This window comes from Actinia tenebrosa, unplaced genomic scaffold (assembly GCF_029948245.1).
Source record: "Actinia tenebrosa isolate PJP-AT-01 unplaced genomic scaffold, QUT_ActTen_1.0 PGA_scaffold10__47_contigs__length_13832649, whole genome shotgun sequence".
Lineage (NCBI taxonomy): Eukaryota > Metazoa > Cnidaria > Anthozoa > Actiniaria > Actiniidae > Actinia > Actinia tenebrosa.
This window is the reverse complement of record NW_028292570.1, coordinates 332,579-351,383: the sequence shown is the minus strand read 5'-3', so window position 1 is coordinate 351,383 and position 18,805 is coordinate 332,579. Positions and strand designations below refer to the sequence as shown.

General features: G+C 36.3%; 1 protein-coding gene and 1 long non-coding RNA gene across 2 annotated transcripts; one reads left to right on the top strand and one right to left on the bottom strand.

Moving 5' to 3' along the window:
• Positions 1–1,200: 1,200 nt before the first annotated feature.
• Positions 1,201–2,656, bottom strand: LOC148912648 (uncharacterized). The gene is made up of 2 exons (XR_016119162.1): positions 2,107–2,656; positions 1,201–1,913 (listed from the first exon to the last, which is right to left on the bottom strand). It is a non-coding gene; the product is annotated as an uncharacterized LOC148912648 (long non-coding RNA).
• An 11,477-nt stretch (positions 2,657–14,133) lies between these two features.
• Positions 14,134–15,699, top strand: LOC116290973 (uncharacterized). Its single transcript, XM_031698095.2, has one exon. The coding sequence runs from the start codon at positions 14,175–14,177 to the stop codon at positions 15,108–15,110; it is 936 nt and encodes a 311-aa protein (XP_031553955.2). The 5' UTR covers positions 14,134–14,174; the 3' UTR covers positions 15,111–15,699.
• The last annotated feature ends 3,106 nt before the right edge of the window (positions 15,700–18,805 follow it).

Sequence of the window (18,805 nt, the reverse complement as noted above, 5' to 3'; positions counted from 1 at the left end):
CATTCGGACCGGTTGCTGTGAGTGAAAAAAAAGCCTCCCCCACTCACAGCAACCGTGGGGGGAGGGGTAGAAAGTGCGATTCAACCCCGCGATGGGGGGTTTCGCGATTGGAAAAGTCAGGGGGTGTCTCGGGACGCTGTCCGGAGTTCACCCTCTGGTGGGTCGTAAGAAAGATATATGTGTATGTACTAGAGGGCCTCTGGCGCGGGATGAAATAAGCCCCGTAAGCCCAAAATGCAAAAAACCCCACTGGGGATAGCTTGGTGTTCTGCGCGATGCATTCCCTAGTGGGGTTTCTGGCAAAATAAACGCCAGTTTTGCATTTTTATTTTCTCGGAATCCATCCTAACAGGGGGTGGTTGGGGTCTATTTTGTAAAATATTTCGTAAATTACGTCAGGGTAATAAGGAATATCCTTATTCAGCCGACAAAACATCCACTCGGCTTTTGTCATATCAGAAACCTCAGGAATAGACTTACCGGTAATTTCAGACAAAAGATAGGGAATAGCTTTGTAATATTTCCCTAGCTTTAATTTTTTCAACGCTTTCCGTAGGCTTTGTGGGGTTGGCTCTTCTAAATGGTCTATGATTTTCTTCTTTACTTCGTCGCTTAAATATACCGGATGTAAACCTTGGATATGACTCATCCAGTCCCTGAAGTATTTTATTCTCTTATATGGCGTTTTCTTACGACCTCCATTGGCGTAATACTGCTCTCTGGTAGCTTTTGGTACTGCATTACGAATATTCTTACCACATTCGTAACACTGCGCTGACGTGTCGTCTTCTATTTGCATTTTCTTACCACACACTGTTATTTTTTAGGAGTTGATATAACTCCAAAAGTGGAGTAGAAAAAAAAGGTATAGGATAACTCCTTTCTTGGAGTAACTTTAACTCCACTGATTTAACTCCCTTCTAAGAGTAAAATTTACTCCCATGAATAGTAACGTTTACTCCCATGAAAGAGTAACATTTACTCCCATGAAAGAGTGACTTCTACTCTACATGGGAGTTGTTTTGAACCCCCTAACAGAGTCAAATTTATCCTTTCGGAGTTGTTATAACCCCCTGTTTGTCACCTTTCAAAGGAGTAAAATTTACACCTTTTCAGGAGTAGATTTTTTCTTACTTTTTAAGCTTCATCAATTCCCACTGTACGTTGAAGAATAATAACACAAATGACTACAAAACTACATTTGGTTAAAAAAATGTTTATTACATATGATAATTTACTAACAATACAGCAATATAGTTACAACCAGTAATGCCGAATTGATAAGTATATTTAATAACAACATTTGATGTCGCCTGCGTTCACTGCATGACACAATCTCTACTCATACTTCTTCATTTTTCAGTTACAGTCAAACCAGCTAATACGTTCCTATCAAGGCTAGAAGGTTCAGTCAATTTTTCAGAATCTTATTTCGAGTTTGTTTTGAAACTTGTATTTAATAATACGGGCACAGATGAAAACCGTCTTATGTCTTCACAGATATGCACAAAACCAAAATCATTTCACTGTTGTATAGCTACTAACTCAAACCCATCTGTCGAAGATCATTACAACCGCCAATACAAGTTTCAAAACAAATTCGAATTCAAATTTCTGTCTATATGGTTAATGCCGAGCATGTTTGGCTTCATCGAGCGCCATCGACAAACATGATCATTAACAATCCTCTTAAATCTTTTCATTCTCTAACCATCGGTCCCTTTTTTCAATGTTCCAGCTGTGTCGTATATATTTTTCTACCGTATATATCAGTATTTCTTGAAGGAATACAAATCTTGGAAGACAGTTTCGTTTCGAATTTACCTCATCGTCAACAAGCTTGGTGAGGTGCGAGCCTCGTGCTTTACTCCGGCAGAAACCAAAGGATCATACAATAATTCAGCACCCATAACCTACGAGAGGACAAAAAAAGCTTTTATTAATGATTTATCATACTCAGCAATATACAAGGATGCTTAAGCTTAAATAAGAGCATCGCTTTGCAGTTACAGAACACCGAAAGCTTTCAATTTCTATCATTATTAACAAAACAAACTTAAGTTTAAACTTTCTGATCTAAATAATACGAACAAAATAGTAATTTACCTGCACAATATATTGAATCCTTTGAAAGTAAGTCATCCATTACCACAAAAGTTACTTTTGAAATAACAATTCAATGGGTTTAAGGCTGGTTTTTAACTTCAAAACACCGAGACAAGCACTTTCCAATTCCAAGATTAGTACGTTGCTGCGGGAAATAGTGATACTCTATACCAGGTCATAGTCCAAAAACATCCCTGACATTGCCGATGTAAGATCCACCAATCACGATCAAGAAAATTTGATACAAGCATGTAATGTGCACGTGGTCTAACGAGTCCAACCTTCATGTCCTGTGTGGTATAGATCTTGTGCGAAGACCTACAAAAATGTTCTCTTTTTAAGAAACATCTGATTCGCAAGCACTTCATCACGAAAGATACACAACACGATTCATAAGATGACGACTCTGGAAGTGTTTGAGTGCTCTAGCGCAAGTGAAGTTGATCTGAAGAGCGAGGAGCGCCAAGAACTTTACCATCGGTACGATCGTGCAGAGAATGGACAATTTGACCCACAAAAAAAGCCAAAAAAATGAAAACGGCATATGCTTTTTCCCTTGTGAAACTTAAAGAAAGAAGTCGAGTGCTACAGGCAATTATAGATTTGTGTACGATACGTCAGAGTTAAAATTACTCTAAGGTCGCATTAACGAAAGGAGTCGAAACAACTCCCGTCAATTTAACTCCAAAAATAGAGTCAAACTTACTCTGGTTGTTTCCGTCAAACATGAATTAAAAACAGCATGGTTTATCTTTTTTATCTAAAAATAGGCTTAAATCTACTCCATTATTGATATTGTACTCTTTATAGTAATGTTCAACTGTTCGTCATTTCCAAAGAGTTAAATTTACTCTTGGAGGAATATATTTTACTCTTGGAAGCGTTAAAATTACTCCCATTGTAGAGTAGATTTAACTCTCTTTCAAGTTGCTCCACTCTGTAGAGTAACTTTAACTCTTTTGATAGAGTTATATCAACTCCTGAAAAATAACAGTGCAACACCAGAAACCCTTGGGCTTAGGTATGTTAACTTTGGATCTTAGGCAAATTATACAGAAGTCATTGGTGAACTTTTTACATTCATGCATATATAAGACAAATATCTTAACATTCGCGCAACATATAACGGGACACGGGTAATTCCCGCGGGGGACGCTAGTGCGTAAACACGGGTAATTCCCGGGCGATTCCGAATGGTGACCGGGAGTCCCCCTTACTGCTGCTACATTACACGTTATTGATACAACTATTGGCACAAATGAATGTACATTTTCTGTTAATGAACGGCAAAAGGTGTAATACTATACTAATACTAATTCTGATAATTATTATTATTATAATCGCAGCATTTCTTTTGCATTATGCAACAGCTAGTATTTATTGCTATATTTTGCTTCTATAAATTTGATTATTTATAAGATTATATATTTGAATCTTTATTAAGATTATCATAGGAATCACTTAAATTATTATTATTATTATCATTGTTATTATATGTTTATTTCAACTTCAGACATTTTTGCTACATGAATACAGAATATTGCGGGCATGAATAGTCTGAGCAAATATTTGCATGACTGGTTTTACAAAGATGTATACAAATTTAACAATTGTACAGACATTTCACAATCTCACAGTTCTGTGAAATAACCCATTTCTGACACTTTCTCACAATGTTTACACCTTCAGTGAGGCCTACATCAGCCAGTTTACTAATCAAATCCGTGTGATACCCAGATAGAAAATCAAATACTATGTTGACTTGCGTTACTTTATATCCAGGGTACATTCTTTTAAGACTAGATCTTAAGTCAGTATATTTAACAGTTTTCTTTTTATCCCCATCAAGTATCTCTCCTACATTACAGACTGTTCCTTCAAATATAATCCATTGTTTGTCTTTCTTACTCCGCACAAGGATGTCTGGTTTATTTGCACCGCCTTTTGGAGGGCTGTCTTGGAAGATAGGGATATTCAACAGTACTTTTGCTTCATCATTTTCGACAGAGCTCTTTGGGGGTAGTTCTTTGTACCAAGGTGTTACGTTGTCTTTATCATCAGAAAGTTCAAACATCCTAAGTATCGCGTGATACACAGGTCTAAGTATGTGATCATGTCTTGATGTGTAGAGCGATTGGGCTATGGCCGAGCATTTGCACATGATGTGTGCAGTACTCCTCATCAACAGATTGGCAAAGCCGACATTTCAGATCTTCTTCTTCACCTTTCAGTTTCTTTACGTTATACACTTTAGTTGGCAATATTTGTTGAATAATACTTGTGTGAATACTGTAAACAACAGTTGGAATGTTTTTCCAGACTTTTGAGATGTCGCACCATTCTTTGTGCAGGTCTTTGTTTTTCCACTGTTTAGCCATGAATTGTCCAACCCAGGGTTGCTGTTCAACTTCGAGTTCGTACTTTCTCACTAATTCGTTCTTTAAGATGGATTTGATACTTTTAGGTTGACAATTATTCACTTCTATAACTGTGTCGTTGGATGTTAAGATAGATTTCTTGCTTTCGGCATTATACGTTATGTCCACATTGAGTTGAGCTGCAAATGTTCTTGCGTCCTTGATGATAGATCTTAAGGATTTCATTTCTTTGGCGTCTTGATACATTCTTACTAGCTCAACATGTGCATCAGAGCTGCATGTGATGTAGTGGGCCAGTTTTATCTTTGTGGTCTTGTACAGGCTTTCGATTTCAGTCAGGCCTTTGCCTGCTTTAGTAGTTGGAAGATAGAGGAGGGGTAGAGATTCATGCTTGTGTTCACAGCCGCAGTCATTAATAACTCGACGGGTTCGTCTGCCAAGTTCTTTAAGTTTGTCTATAGGCCAGTCAGTAAACCACATGTGGTGTTGCAAAACGGGAATAGCAAACGTTTGAGTAGCTTTGACTTTCCGTTGAACAGATAAAGGTGACGTCTAAATTACTGAGATGCGTCGGATGTACTCTTTACTTGCTGCTTTCTGAATTTTCTTCTCAAGTTGACTAGTGTTCTCAAACTTCCCAAGATATTTATATAAATCATCTTCTCCAAGTACGGGTATGTTCAGTCCATTTAATTCGGCCTCCCTGTGTGATGGTTGTACTGACAGCACTCATGTCTTCATCGTTATTCGACGATTCTGTTTCAATTTGAGACTGTTGGGGCTCTTTTTCCGTCATATTTACTACTACTACTACTACTACTACTACTACTACTATTACTACTACTACTATTACTGCTATTATTATTATTATTATTGTTATTATTATCTTCGTTTATTTAAATTTTCAGTATGCGAAATGCATTCCTTTCACAGCACTTTACAAGGTTTCGACTAACATCATGTGACCCAAAAATAGCCCATTGATTGGCTGGTTTACTCATGAATAATTAAGAGTGGCTGTCCGTAACGGTCGAGAATGGCGGGACAGCGAAGGAATTTTCAAATTTCTCATATTTTGTCAGAAGACACCCTTTGGTAAGCTCTTTTAAAAAATCCAGTTTAAAACTTCGAGCGCTTTTTTATTTTGGCGAATTTTACGAAAATCTAAAACTCGACTTCCGGTTCGCTCTGGACCGGTGTGAACAGCCCAAAATATTACCCATATTTAAGAAGGCCTCACTCGTTCAAAAATACTCCTATCGATCTGATACTTTTTCAACATTTTAACTAACTATCAGACTCCAAAAGGGATAAATAATATTTTTGGGAAAATGTTTTTTTCTCGCTTTTTGGGATTTTTTTTCGATGGCATTTCAAGCAGCTACGACGCGAAGCAAATTTTAGCCTAAGTTGAATGCCCTAAATCATCACCTGGTATATATTTTATTTTCACTAAAACTATATGATCTGAAAGCTTGTTTATTGTAATTCTTTTCCTGAAAGTATCAGCTTTGGAACGCAAATACGTCCTCGCGATTAATCGACTCTTCTATGTAGCATACGGCGGTCTAATTTCGGATTCAGAATCAAAGCGCCTGCTTTATAAATACTCAAAAACTTTCTTGGATCACCCAGAATGAACATTTTAATCGTAAACAACATTAGTTTGATGACTGTAAACTATACTCCAGCTATATATTATTGACTTATTCTTTTGTACTGGAATGTTTTAGAGAGTAAGGACTTAAGCGTACGAATTCTAAGTTAGAAAAAAAACCTTTAGACCCCATCAAACGCAGGGTTTTTTATTTTTCTCTTTTCTTTGTTTTTGTTGAATATACTTGCTCAAAATCCTCCCAAATTTCAATTAGTTCCACGTTATTCGTAGAAAAAACAAACTCATTTTCGTACTTTCTCAAAATTAATGGAATAAGTTAGAGGACATTATGATTGAATAAACAAACTGAATTAGTTGAGAAGCGTGGCACGTGAACGTCGATCACTTGTACCTTTCTTGAATTATATGAACTAAACAAACAACCTTTATGGTTTGTATTTTTTGTCTTTATCTCTTGTCAAAATTAATAATAACTAGTGACTAAAGTGCGTGCAGTTGCTTTCGTACTATTTCATTTAAGCCCCTTTCCCGATAACGTCACACATTTGATCCGCATCAACACTGCCTACTCTGCTTTTTTTCCCTTCTCTTTTGTTGCTGTTTTTGCTTGTTTTTATATGGGGTTTCAGAATTGATTGATTTAACTTGATTCTAAATGAAAAAGCCAAAAATCGTCCTTGTTTCATTAAGAGAAGTCAGTGGCTAACAAACCTGTTTCCTTTCCTATTCATTCGCCTAGAATAAACTGTTTGACAGGAACAACAAGTATCTTTTTACCAATAATAATAACATTATATAAATATATATATATATATACAGCCATTTGCAAAAACTATGGCCGCTTCCAATACATATACGAGTATATCGAAAGCATATCAAGTATTATGGGATATCTTCCACTATATATTTTTCAAGTTGTCTATCATTAGGGCTTTCTGGAAAAAAATATCAAGAATGATATCCCGCCCTGTCTGATATACTTTCGATATAGTTGTATTTATATTTGAAACGGCCATAATTTTTGCAAATGGCTGTATATATATATATATATATATAACAAAGTATGTAATGTGGTCTATACTGGTGAAACAGTGCTCGATGCGTAGGGATGCAGAGCAACAGATATATAGTAAAGATTGGATTAAAGACGAGACATGTTCACTGTAACTCCGAGTTTCGTGCTTACGCACTCATCAGACAGACGTTTTTTTCAGAATGAGTGGCCGTGTTGTATCCGATATACAAACACGAGGCGTAGCCGAGTGATTGTATATCGAATACAACACGGCCACTCATACTGTAGATTGCTTATCAAACGTCTAGGTTAGTTCCTTTGTGTTTCACTAAAATTTTCAAAATTGAAGTGAATCTGGCCAAGAAAATCCAAGTTTAAGTTTATGCAAATGAAGACGAATCTATATCAGATATAAAACCTCCTTCATGGTCGTGATTTCTATTGTGTTTTCCTCATGAATTATTTATGAGTTTGATAAAAAAAAAAAAAAAAAATATATATATATCAAATTATGCTTTACAACATTAATGTTTATAGCCAAGATTCAGGTAATAGCTGCTCAGTAGGCAAGCTAATCGTCGAGCTGAGCAGCCGGTTTTTTTTTTTTTTCTTTTTCTTATTCTTTTTTTTAACATTTTGACAGGAACAATTGTATGGTTTCTATCAATTACAGCCGCAATAGTAAACTACATTCTTAATTAAATGAAGGTATGGTGCTCTGGCGGCGGCTGCGTGCGAGTGCGAAGATTCTCTGTTCTTGAAAAGCATTTTTCTCTTGAGAGATGGTCGAAATCTCTTGAGAAACAATCGCTATTTGATCTTGCTAAGGCCGTCAAATACAAAGCTTGGAAGAGGGGGTTGGGGTTTCTACCGACCCTAAAATTCTCGTCCAGTAATATGAGGACCTCGGATTTATCTGCTGAAGAGGCTGGGCTCTCAAAGAAAATAAAAAGTCTGACCGCTTTATCAAAAAACAGAGAACCTACTTGGTCAACAAGCTCAACATTGAGTAAACCTTAGGAAGAAAGTTAAACCCAGAATTTGTAGAAAAGGTCATGAGACGTGCTCGAGGTCCCGACGGCTTGCGTCTTTTCAAGTACTCGGCCAGACCGTCCCTGAAGACCTTGCTATCTCCCCAAACGCAATAGAGGAAGATGATAATTTTCCCAGTACAATACTGTAGAAGCAGCTATCTCGACTTTCCAACCAGGGCCGTAACCAGAACTTTTACAGGGAGGGTGCACATCGAATAAAAAAATCGGCGGACCTTAAGCTTTTATGTGGGGGTGCACGTGCACCCTGTGCCCCCCCTGGTTACGGCCCTGCCAACTACAGCACCCTGTCACTTACGACCAATACGATATATGTTCCAATGGTGAAAAATGACAGACTTAAAAACTCTCTAGGTAACAATGCTGCAGATTTTCTGTGAGGCTCTAGAGTTACATGTTCCTGTTCCCCTAAAAGAGCAAAGCACCAAATACCTTGAATGTAGTTTACGATTGCGGCCGTAATTGATAGAAACCATACAATTGTTCCTGTCAAACAGTTCATTCTAGACGAATGAATAAGAAAGGAAACAGGTTTGTTAGCCACTGACTTCTCTTAAAACAAGGACGATTTATAAAAAACAGAGTAGGCAGTGTTGATGCGAATCAAATGTGTGACGTTATCGGGAAAGGGGCTTAAATGAAATAGTACGAAAGCAACTGCACGCACTTTAGTCACTAGTTATTATTAATTTTGACAAGAGATAAAGACAAAAAATACAAACCATAAAGGTTGTTTGTTTAGTTCATATAATTCAAGAAAGGTACAAGTGATCGACGTTCACGTGCCACGCTTCTCAACTAATTCAGTTTGTTTATTCAATCATAGTGTCCTCTAACTTATTCCATTAATTTTGAGAAAGTACGAAAATGAGTTTGTTTTTTCTACGAATAACGTGGAACTAATTGAAATTTGGGAGGATTTTGAGCAAGTATATTCAACAAAAACAAAGAAAAGAGAAAAATAAAAAAACCCTGCGTTTGATGGGGTCTAAAGGTTTTTTTTCTAACTTAGAATTCGTACGCTTAAGTCCTTACTCTCTAAAATATTCCAGTACAAAAGTATAAGTCAATAATATATAGCTGGAGTATAGTTTACAGTCATCAAACTAATGTTGTTTACGATTAAAATGTTCATTCTGGGTGATCCAAGAAAGTTTTTGAGTATTTATAAAGCAGGCGCTTTGATTCTGAATCCGAAATTAGACCGCCGTATGCTACATAGAAGAGTCGATTAATCGCGAGGAAGTATTTGCGTTCCAAGGCTAATACTTTCAGGAAAAGAAGTACAATAAACAAGCTTTCAGATCATATAGTATTAGTGAAAATAAAATATATACCAGGTGATAATTTAGGGCATTCAACTTAGGCTAAAATTTGCTTCGCGTCGTAGCTGCTTGAAATGCCATCGAAAAAAAATCCCAAAAAGCGAGAACAAAATATTTTCCCAAAAATATTATTTATCCCTTTTGGAGTCTGATAGTTAGTTAAAATGTTGAAAAAGTATCAGATCGTTAGGAGTATTTTTGAACGAGTGAGGCCTTCTTAAATATGGGTAATATTTTGGGCTGTTCACACCGGTCCAGAGCAAACCGGAAGTCGAGTTTTAGATTTTCGTAAAATTCGCCAAAATAAAAAAGCGCTTGAAGTTTTAAACTGGATTTTTTAAAAGAGCTTACCAAAGGGTGTCTTCTGACAAAATATGAGAAATTTGAAAATTCCTTCGCTGTCCCGCCATTCTCGACCGTTACGGACAGCCACTCTTAATGAGTATGAGAATGTTTCTTCTTCGACGTGGCATAACCTGCATCTTAGAGATCCTCCTTCTTCTTTTAAAGGGGCACTTGGATGAAAACGCCCCAATTTTTGAAAGTCCAACTAATTGAGGTACATGACTCAATTATGACTATGTAAACATGATTAGTGAAAACTTTAGCCTGGGAGCCACTTGCAGATGAGAAATTTTGGTTTAAGCAAAAACAACAATAGGGACGAGTAATTGACGTCATTTACAATTTAGATGCTGAATAAAATTGATATTTTTTTCCCGCCACTTTTGACTGTGAAGGAAACATGTTGCTTGGCTACTATCTGGGCCATATAGATAAGTTTAACCAAGTTTCAAGTCATAGTTCCAATTTTCCTCAATTTTCATCCATAGCAAGTGTTCCTTTAATAGCCAATAGCTCATTGACATCAGCGCACCAATCAGAAGGCATTATCGAAATAATACTAAAATTCAATGTCTCATTATTTTCTGCAAGGCCAAGAAAACAAATGTCATTAGTGACTCATTATGTTTGTTCTCGCTAAGAATAGGAATATCTTCTTTTACTACAGGATTTGTGAAATGAATAAACCCTCTTTTCAAATTATTTCCTTGATTATTTCTTAGAATTGAAAAATTTAAGTAACTATAAAACTATAAAACCTGGTTGGTATACCAGCAAGGGCTAGCCGAGAGAGATCTATTAAAATTTATCTTTTCTCCTGCTCTTAAGGACGTTCATAGGCAAAAAGATCCCATCGTATTTTTATGTTAAAATCTCTGTTTTCCATTATTCCACTACAAATGGCCCTAGACTGTACTGGGACTTTGCTGTGTAATACCAATGACGATACTACACTTACATTGCCTACTTGTGTTATTATGGATCTCTTGAAGTTATGTCTCGAATCTGTTTAACGGTGAACATTATAAACGGCTACACGATACAGCAATGGGTTCTCCAGTCTCTATGGCTGTTGCAGAGATTGTAGTGCAACATATCGAGGAACAGGCCCTTGCATCTTAAGGCATCTTTGAACTTCGTTTTCCTCTGATCTGATTTATCAGGGGAAAGTGACTCAAACAGAGTAATTTGTCAACTGCTTTGTTTTCTGCAATTTCATTGGCTCCTCAAAACAGTGCGATTTAAAACTCAACTAAATGGTGCGAATAGCGCAGCGCGCGCTGATTCTAAAAATAGCTTAAAGATTCGGACAAACATTGCATTCTGTTTAACCGCTACGAGGATTATACGAACCGATTTTATTATTTTTACTTAAAGTTACAATAATAACCCATATAAACTAAGGTCAACTGCGATCGGCTGTGAAAATTATCTGCTGAAAGTAAACTTGTAAGTTTGTTTGTTCGAATTTCGCCTTTGTCTTCGCTTTTATGACGTCACGGCTGCGCTGCGCTATTGTGATTAAGTCGCACTGCCGAGAGCTATTTAGATTGCAGAAATCACTAGTGGTTTCTGACTTACGAGCATCACAAGACTAACATATGACCGAACAGGATAGGACTTGCTCAGTTTACAAGTAACGCGGGGTCGTCTAGTTGATAAACAACTTCTCGAAACGAGCGACAGAATTTTACCCCTGGGTTCCGGAGGATGGATGTACTTTCACGTTGCTGAACAAGGCTAAGGTTGTAGTTCGGGTTGACCAGAATGACTTTCCTTAATCGATGTGGCTGTTAGTGGGGATTCGCTTACTCGGCCACTGTCCTTACTTAGGTCTGTACCTCCCAATACAACCCGAACTACAACCTTAGCCTTGTTCACAACTAAGAACAAGATTGAATGCACAGAAATAATTAAATTACACGTTCTTATATAACCAGGTAATCCAATTTGAAATTCTTTTTACATCACGTATTTCTAGACAAGTTTAATTTTGGTGGCTTGAATGTTTAGGTTAATTTGAGATAGGTCTGTAGAACAGGAAACTACAAAAAGATCTCCAAGTCAAAACAGTCTCGGTCACTAAACTAAACACGTAGACTTGCAGAATCATATGCAAAAAGCATTATTCATGTGAACAAATCATTGCTAAAATTCTGTTTCATAATATACCCCCCTTCTTAAATTAGTGCAACTCTTGGTGCACATCTTATCTAAAACATGTCGGATAAAAAGAAAATTTCTAATTAAAGAATGACGTCCAAGTGTTAGTTAATGGAATGGGAAAAGGTCTCTGAATTTGCTGAAAAGTGGTTCGAGTTTCGTTCACATCTTTCGATTCATTTCCAAGCGTAATCCAAATCGCTTTTAGATCGCGTTTTCAGTTGCTCTAAGGTCAATTGAGCATTTCTGAGTTCTTCAGATTTTAGTTCGATGCCTCGTTCTTTCTCATCAATAATGGTTTGAAATTTCAAAAGTCTGCTATCTCTTTTCTGAATTGCTTTCTTGAGCTCTCGTTTAGATAATTGCTTAATATACATTTTAGCAAATAGACGAATGACATACTGTCATTTGTCACTGTCATCAAATTGAAATTGAAATTATTGGTGTACTGATTTATAAACTATAAACATTGACTATTGTAGTATCGTTACAGAGTATACTGTTATTATAGATTACTGGGTTACCTTTGGTTAGAGCCCGCGAGTGGCCAGCGGTTAATTGTGTTTGTTGCTGGTCGCCATGTTTTGTTGAGTAGAAGGTTTTTCCGAATAAAGCCTTACAAATGGCCTTCATTCTTCTTTAAATTGCTTCACAATTCATTACAATTGGAATATATTTAGACTTTTTCAGTTTACTTTGGGCGTAATGTTCCCCATTTCAGAACAGTCTCATGAGAATAAGATTCTTTGTTGAATTGTATCCAAATTCTTGTGTCTTCTCATGCAAAACCGTTAATCAAGGAAATTCTATTCTAGGGAATGTCAAACTCCTATTTCTTATTCCCTCGAATGACACATGACCTGAAACGGGAAAATATTACGTCCAAGCTAGAAATGTCTATTGAAATACGAGTACCGAGTGTGACGTCATTCCGTTATTTGGCAAAACGAACTTACCTTTTCTTTATGAAAGGATTTGTTTTCCAAAGCTAGTCCAAATTGTTTTCACTTGTGAGCAGTTATATCCACATACAACAAAGACAAAACATAATCGCAGAAGGCAATATTTTGAGTTACTTTGACAAGCCGAAAAGGAATGTTTTAAAATTCTCTGTGTAACAAAGGTACATTGACCTTTGAGGAACATGTAGTGTTGCACTGCGGATATTATTCAAATTGGCGTAATGAATATAATTATTGCCAAAGAAAGAACAAAGCGGCGCCCCCCTTTAACAAACACACCCAAATACAATCACACCACGCCTGTACATCCTACGTTCATTGCATTGGCTACCAGTAAAGGAACGAATACATTTCAATATCTTAATACTGACGTTCAAAGCTGTCTATGGCATCGCTCCAGACTATATCGATCGTCTCATATCAGTGCAGCTTCCTAGCCGTTACGCTCTTCACAGAAACAATGAATCTCTTCTGAAACTATACAATGATAGGGCCTTTGCCGTTGCCTCCCCGTCTCTTCAGTTTTAATGCATATAGTGTATAGACATCTTACGTATATAGTATGTATTACAACTTATTCTTTTTATTCTTGTTACGCGCATGTGATCATATTTACATGTTTCATGTGCGCTGTCAATGATTATTTAAGATTATTATTGATTATTATATATTTTCCGAGATGATCACGGCATCAGCTTTCAGCTTGTACTGATTTAGACAAATGACATAGTCTGCTCAACAAATGTCAAAGAAATAGTTCCCAGTCTTTATGTATGTGCTATTAAGTTAAATACTCAACAAACGCCATGTAAGGCCTAAAGGATATTTGATATACATATGTATGAAGCTGCTGAGATACGCCTGTAATTTATCTCGTTCTGGTAAGCTTTAACGCGCAGTCCTAGCTAATTTGTTGTAATAATCTGCAGTGTCTATCATGCACATTACACGCTCGTATTTCAATTATAAACATCAATTTTGCAGAAATTAAAGTATTAACGAAATAGAAAAGGCGTGCATGACGTTCTTGAAGAGAGAAGTATGAAGAAATTAGGAAAAACACGACGCGTACTGCATGTGTTTCTAGTCACAGCATCATTTAAAATCTAAATTAAATGCTCTTACAAGGAAACTGGAAGCTAAGAATTTTTCCATTCATTGCAGAAACTCATAGAAGGGAAACCAAAGCAAGACTACAAATATACTGAAGATGAGTGGCCGAACTCGAGACCCAAATGACGACATTGAAGAACTAAAACAGAAAGTAAGGAGTCTTGACATAAAGATAGCAGAGTTGGAACAACAGCTACAGAAAGCTGATGAGAAAACCAAAGAGCTTGAAGATGAGAAAAAAGCTCTCGAAAAGGAAGTGGACGAACACAAGAAGAAGATAAAATGGTTGGAAGATGAGGTTCGATATTTTTCAACCAAATCCGCCATCCCCGACCTTGAAAGAAAACTAAAGGAAAAAGACGCTCGAATCGTTTTCGTTGAACACCAACTAAACGCTATTTTAAATCGATTGGAAGAAAACGAAAAACTTTCTCAAAATCAAGCAAAAGATTTGAAAAAATACATGGCTGAAACAGATGAGTTGAAAAAATCTCGAAATAGGATGGAAGAAGATATAAAATATTTTACTAAAAAGTCTAGAGAGAAGGAGGATGAAAATGATACGATTAAAAAAGATTTGAACAAATACATGGCTAAAACTGATAAGTTGGAAAAATCTCGAAAGCTGCTATACATTGGTCAGCTGTGTGCGAAAGCAATGGAAGCAATGTATCGGGAAGTCTTGCCAGTTTACTTTAAAAAAGGAAACGATTACAAGCAGCCACATCTCAGAGATATTGATGCAAAAATTAAAGAGCTGTATAAAACTAGTAAAGCTAAAAGAAAAGTTCGAATAAGATGGAGAAATTTGCAAACCGAGAAGATTGATCCAGATGAAGATAATGTTAAGAAGTTAGTTGACTTCATGGAAGAAATGTTGGCAGAGAGGAACGAAGTGGCTCATCCTTTTCCATTGAACGAAAAAGAATTAAAGGATATTGCAAGTAATCTACCAGTTCAGAAGCAGCAACTTGTCGAAAAAGTGATCCAAATTTCAAAGGAAATGATACCTTCAATTTTTCTTGCATTTTAGAAACACGAAACGAACGGTTTCAGCTCTTATATTGAAAACTGCAGTCACGACTTTCTTAATGCTTACATAACGCCTAATTGCAAAAACGTTGTCATATAAATGAGGAGAAAACAACAACGAATAAGAATTAAAATGAAATTTTTTCAATAATGCACAATAATGGCAAAAAACGCCAAAAAGTAGACCTTCGTATGAGTTTTGATCCCAATTTTCGTTTTGGGTTAACACCTTTTTTAAACAGTTAGAAACTGATGATGTCCTATAATAAAATGCATGTTTGAAGAGGTATTTTCAATTGCACAAAGATGTTTTGTTGCATTTGTGTTAAAATGTTGCTTTGTCAGCCTTTTTTTAATAGAAAATATATGGGAAATAAGCAAATGAAGGCCTAAACCTCATTTTCGAATAACATTTTTTCATCTCCACTTCCAAACAAGTCAAACTTTTTGAATAACGAGATTTTAGGCTTGTACAACAGCCTTTCTTCAAGAAAATAGTTTTTAGCGCTCACTGCTTGAATACGAAAAGAATTCTCTCTTAATTGGAAATAATTTTTAATGATTTCATTCTAAATCTCCCCAGATTGATGAAAATATAACTGTTTCCGTACAGTAAGATAATATCAAAAATGTCAGATAAAATAATTTTTCCTGTTTTGCTCAAAAAATAATAAACCCCTATTTTTTATTTTTTTATTTTTTATCTTTATATGACAATGTTCTTGCTCTCAGGTATATACACCTAATTCAATAAACGTAGTCATCGCCAAAGGCGATAGGCAATAGACAATAGTCGCAAAGCGATAGTCGATAGGTCTTTCCAAGATCCAAGAATAGCTGGAATGACTTGTGTTTCTGCTTCTTATTCCCGTCAAGAACATGGACCTTAGTGCTGAGACTGATTCGATGTTCTTTGTATTCAACGAAACAAGAGAATATGAATATTTTCTCTTGACGAAACCATTTCCATATCGGAATCGTCTATCGTCTATCGCCTTTGACGATGACAACGTTTTTTGAAATAGGTGTATACGTTTTTATCAATTTTCATCATTCTATTATTTATCAATTTTTATCAATTGTTATCACGTTTTCCAAAGTTCCATTTTTTAATTCAATTTTACTCTGATAAACATTCCACATTCCACCGACAACACACAATGAGAAAGTGCGTAGCTACATTATCACACCTTCAAATTTCTTAATTTAATATTCATTTTACAATTGCAGTGAATCATGCACTTCAAAAAATAATAGATACGATTTTTATCGGATGCGCAAACATTTATAATTGATTAAAAGTAAGATAGAAAAGAAGAAATCTTTATAGACTTTTTAGCAGTTCGGAACTGCTTTTCGATTTGGACCCGGAAGTATTTTTCATTTTTCCATACGTGATTGACTGATTCACACTTAAAAACTTTGTGAAGATAAGTTTTATATAAGGTTTAATTTTTAGCTTTTAGATAGAGGTAGGTAGCACTAGATTAGTCCGGGAGCATATTTAAGTATTCCAGCTTTTATATTTAGTAGTGAGTAATAAGTATGACTGAGTTAGCTCAGTTAGTTTGTTGTACTATACGAGACCAACGCTCATGGTCTTAAAACATTTGAGAATAGTAGAAGCTCAATAAGGTGCTGCCCGTTGGCACTAAAAATGTCTGCAAATGATTAGACCTTTGCCGTGGATCGGATGACCACGTAAAATGGCGGTCCCGTCTCATTCAGAGACGTTAAAAAAGAGGGCTACAAATTTATCAGTTACAACTGTCACGTGTCACCCTCTCTAAACAAATTCGTCAATTCAATTTTTGCTTTCATTTTCTACGAATGCATGCTTATATATGTTTTTCAAATCAAATTATGAATATTAAACAGCTTAATATAGTTAGTCAGAAAAAAAGCCGGTAGCCGAAACCTAAAATGAATCTTTAAGGATCATGGGTAATAATTTCATAGCTTTTTGATGCAAACTGCGGCTGTTATATCACAGCACGGAGCAATAATCACAACAGAGCCCTAAGCTACACCTGTAGCGAAAGCCCAAACATCGAATTAGAATTTGGTAGTTGATTTTCAAGGAGGGAGAATAACCGGAGAACCCGGATCTAATTTGTTAATAAGATATTTGACTATAGGTTTACCAGGGACGAACTTAGATGGGGCTATGTATGGGACCCTCGTAGTAGGCCTAATTTCGACTTTTAATTCAGTTACACACGCAAATTTCGTAAGATTTTAAAGTCCAATTTTCTAAAATGAGAAACGAAAATTCGGTGCTATTTTCCTTACCTTCCACACTACTAAAACTTTTTTTCTTCAAGAACGAGTTACACACACGAATACACTTAAATTTCAACACTAGATCTCGCGGGTTTGCCCCTCAATTCCTTCCGGGTGCGTCCCTCTACCAAACTGTATATTGTTGTTTCTAAGGTTTTTATTTAATAATTACTACTTAGTACAAGACTATAAAAAAGACACTCTTGCAAAAAGGTTAGCTAGCACAAGACCCTTGTGCATGTCACACTAGGCTTAAGCCATAATTTTTAATAGTTTTTATCTTCTGTCTCAGAAAAAGGAGACGTTATAAATAAATATTAGAGAATCACCAAATGAAGTGCAATAAAATCACGTCTTCTTGTGAAATCTGTTCTGCGTTTTCTTGCACTATCAACTATTATATTTTCATTTGTGAAGAAAAATAAAATTATTTCCAAAATCAAAGTTGCAGGGGTAAGAAATGACGTGACGAGCTATTATAGTGTACTGTCCTCTCACATACGGCTGTTGGATCTAGGATTTGATTTCTAGACTCGACATTAAAGAAATGGAAATAGTTATCGTATGAGTGGGAAACATACGGTACTGACTTACAGCACGTACTGGGGTACGACATGCCGTAACATTGAAATGGCTTCCCATAAGAATGGTTATCGTATGGGTGGGAAACATACTGACTTACAGCATGTACATAAAACACTACCGAGAATACAAATCATGATTAATTATTATACATTATTATTTATTTACGATTTTTCAATGTATAACAAATTTGATGTTACTCGTTTTCTGGTTACTCTGTTTACTCTTTACTCATTACTCCGTAACTCGTTTTAGTAGCACCCTATCGGTGTATGGGAAACGTACGGTACTGACTAACAGCACTTTCAAGGTCTATGGTATGCCGTAATATTGAAATGGTTTCCCATAAGAATCGTTAGCGTATTAGTGGGAATCATACGGTACTGACTTAAGCCCCTCTCACACGGTACAATTTCTCGTGCAACAGAGACACGTTGCACGAGCATGCCACACCTAAATTTTTATAAAGAGCTGTTGCGGAAAGTAGAAGACGTTTCTACTATTGTCAGTGGTCTCACTGGTATAAATGTATGAGATTGATTAGCATATCAAATCATTCCACTTCAAGCCTGCTACGGCTCGGACGTGTTCCTTCTAGCTCAGGCTTTACCAAGACTTCGAGCTTTACTGAGGCTTTGAACAATGTCTAATACTCTGGAAGTACCGCAGGACAGGGTCGTCGAAGCGCTTGGAGCTGTCCCAATGTAAACACAATGAAGAACCAGTTCAAGTATCCCAGGAAGATTCATTCACCGACCGAAGGGGCAGACTCTCGCGCTTACTTAAAGAAAGAAGAGGCAGAATAGATTTTCCTTTTGTTTTTGTTTTTGT

Coding starts and splice junctions, on each gene's coding strand:
- LOC116290973 (XM_031698095.2), top strand. CDS start 14,175: ATGAGTGGCCGAACTCGAGACCCAAATGACGACATTGAAGAACTAAAA.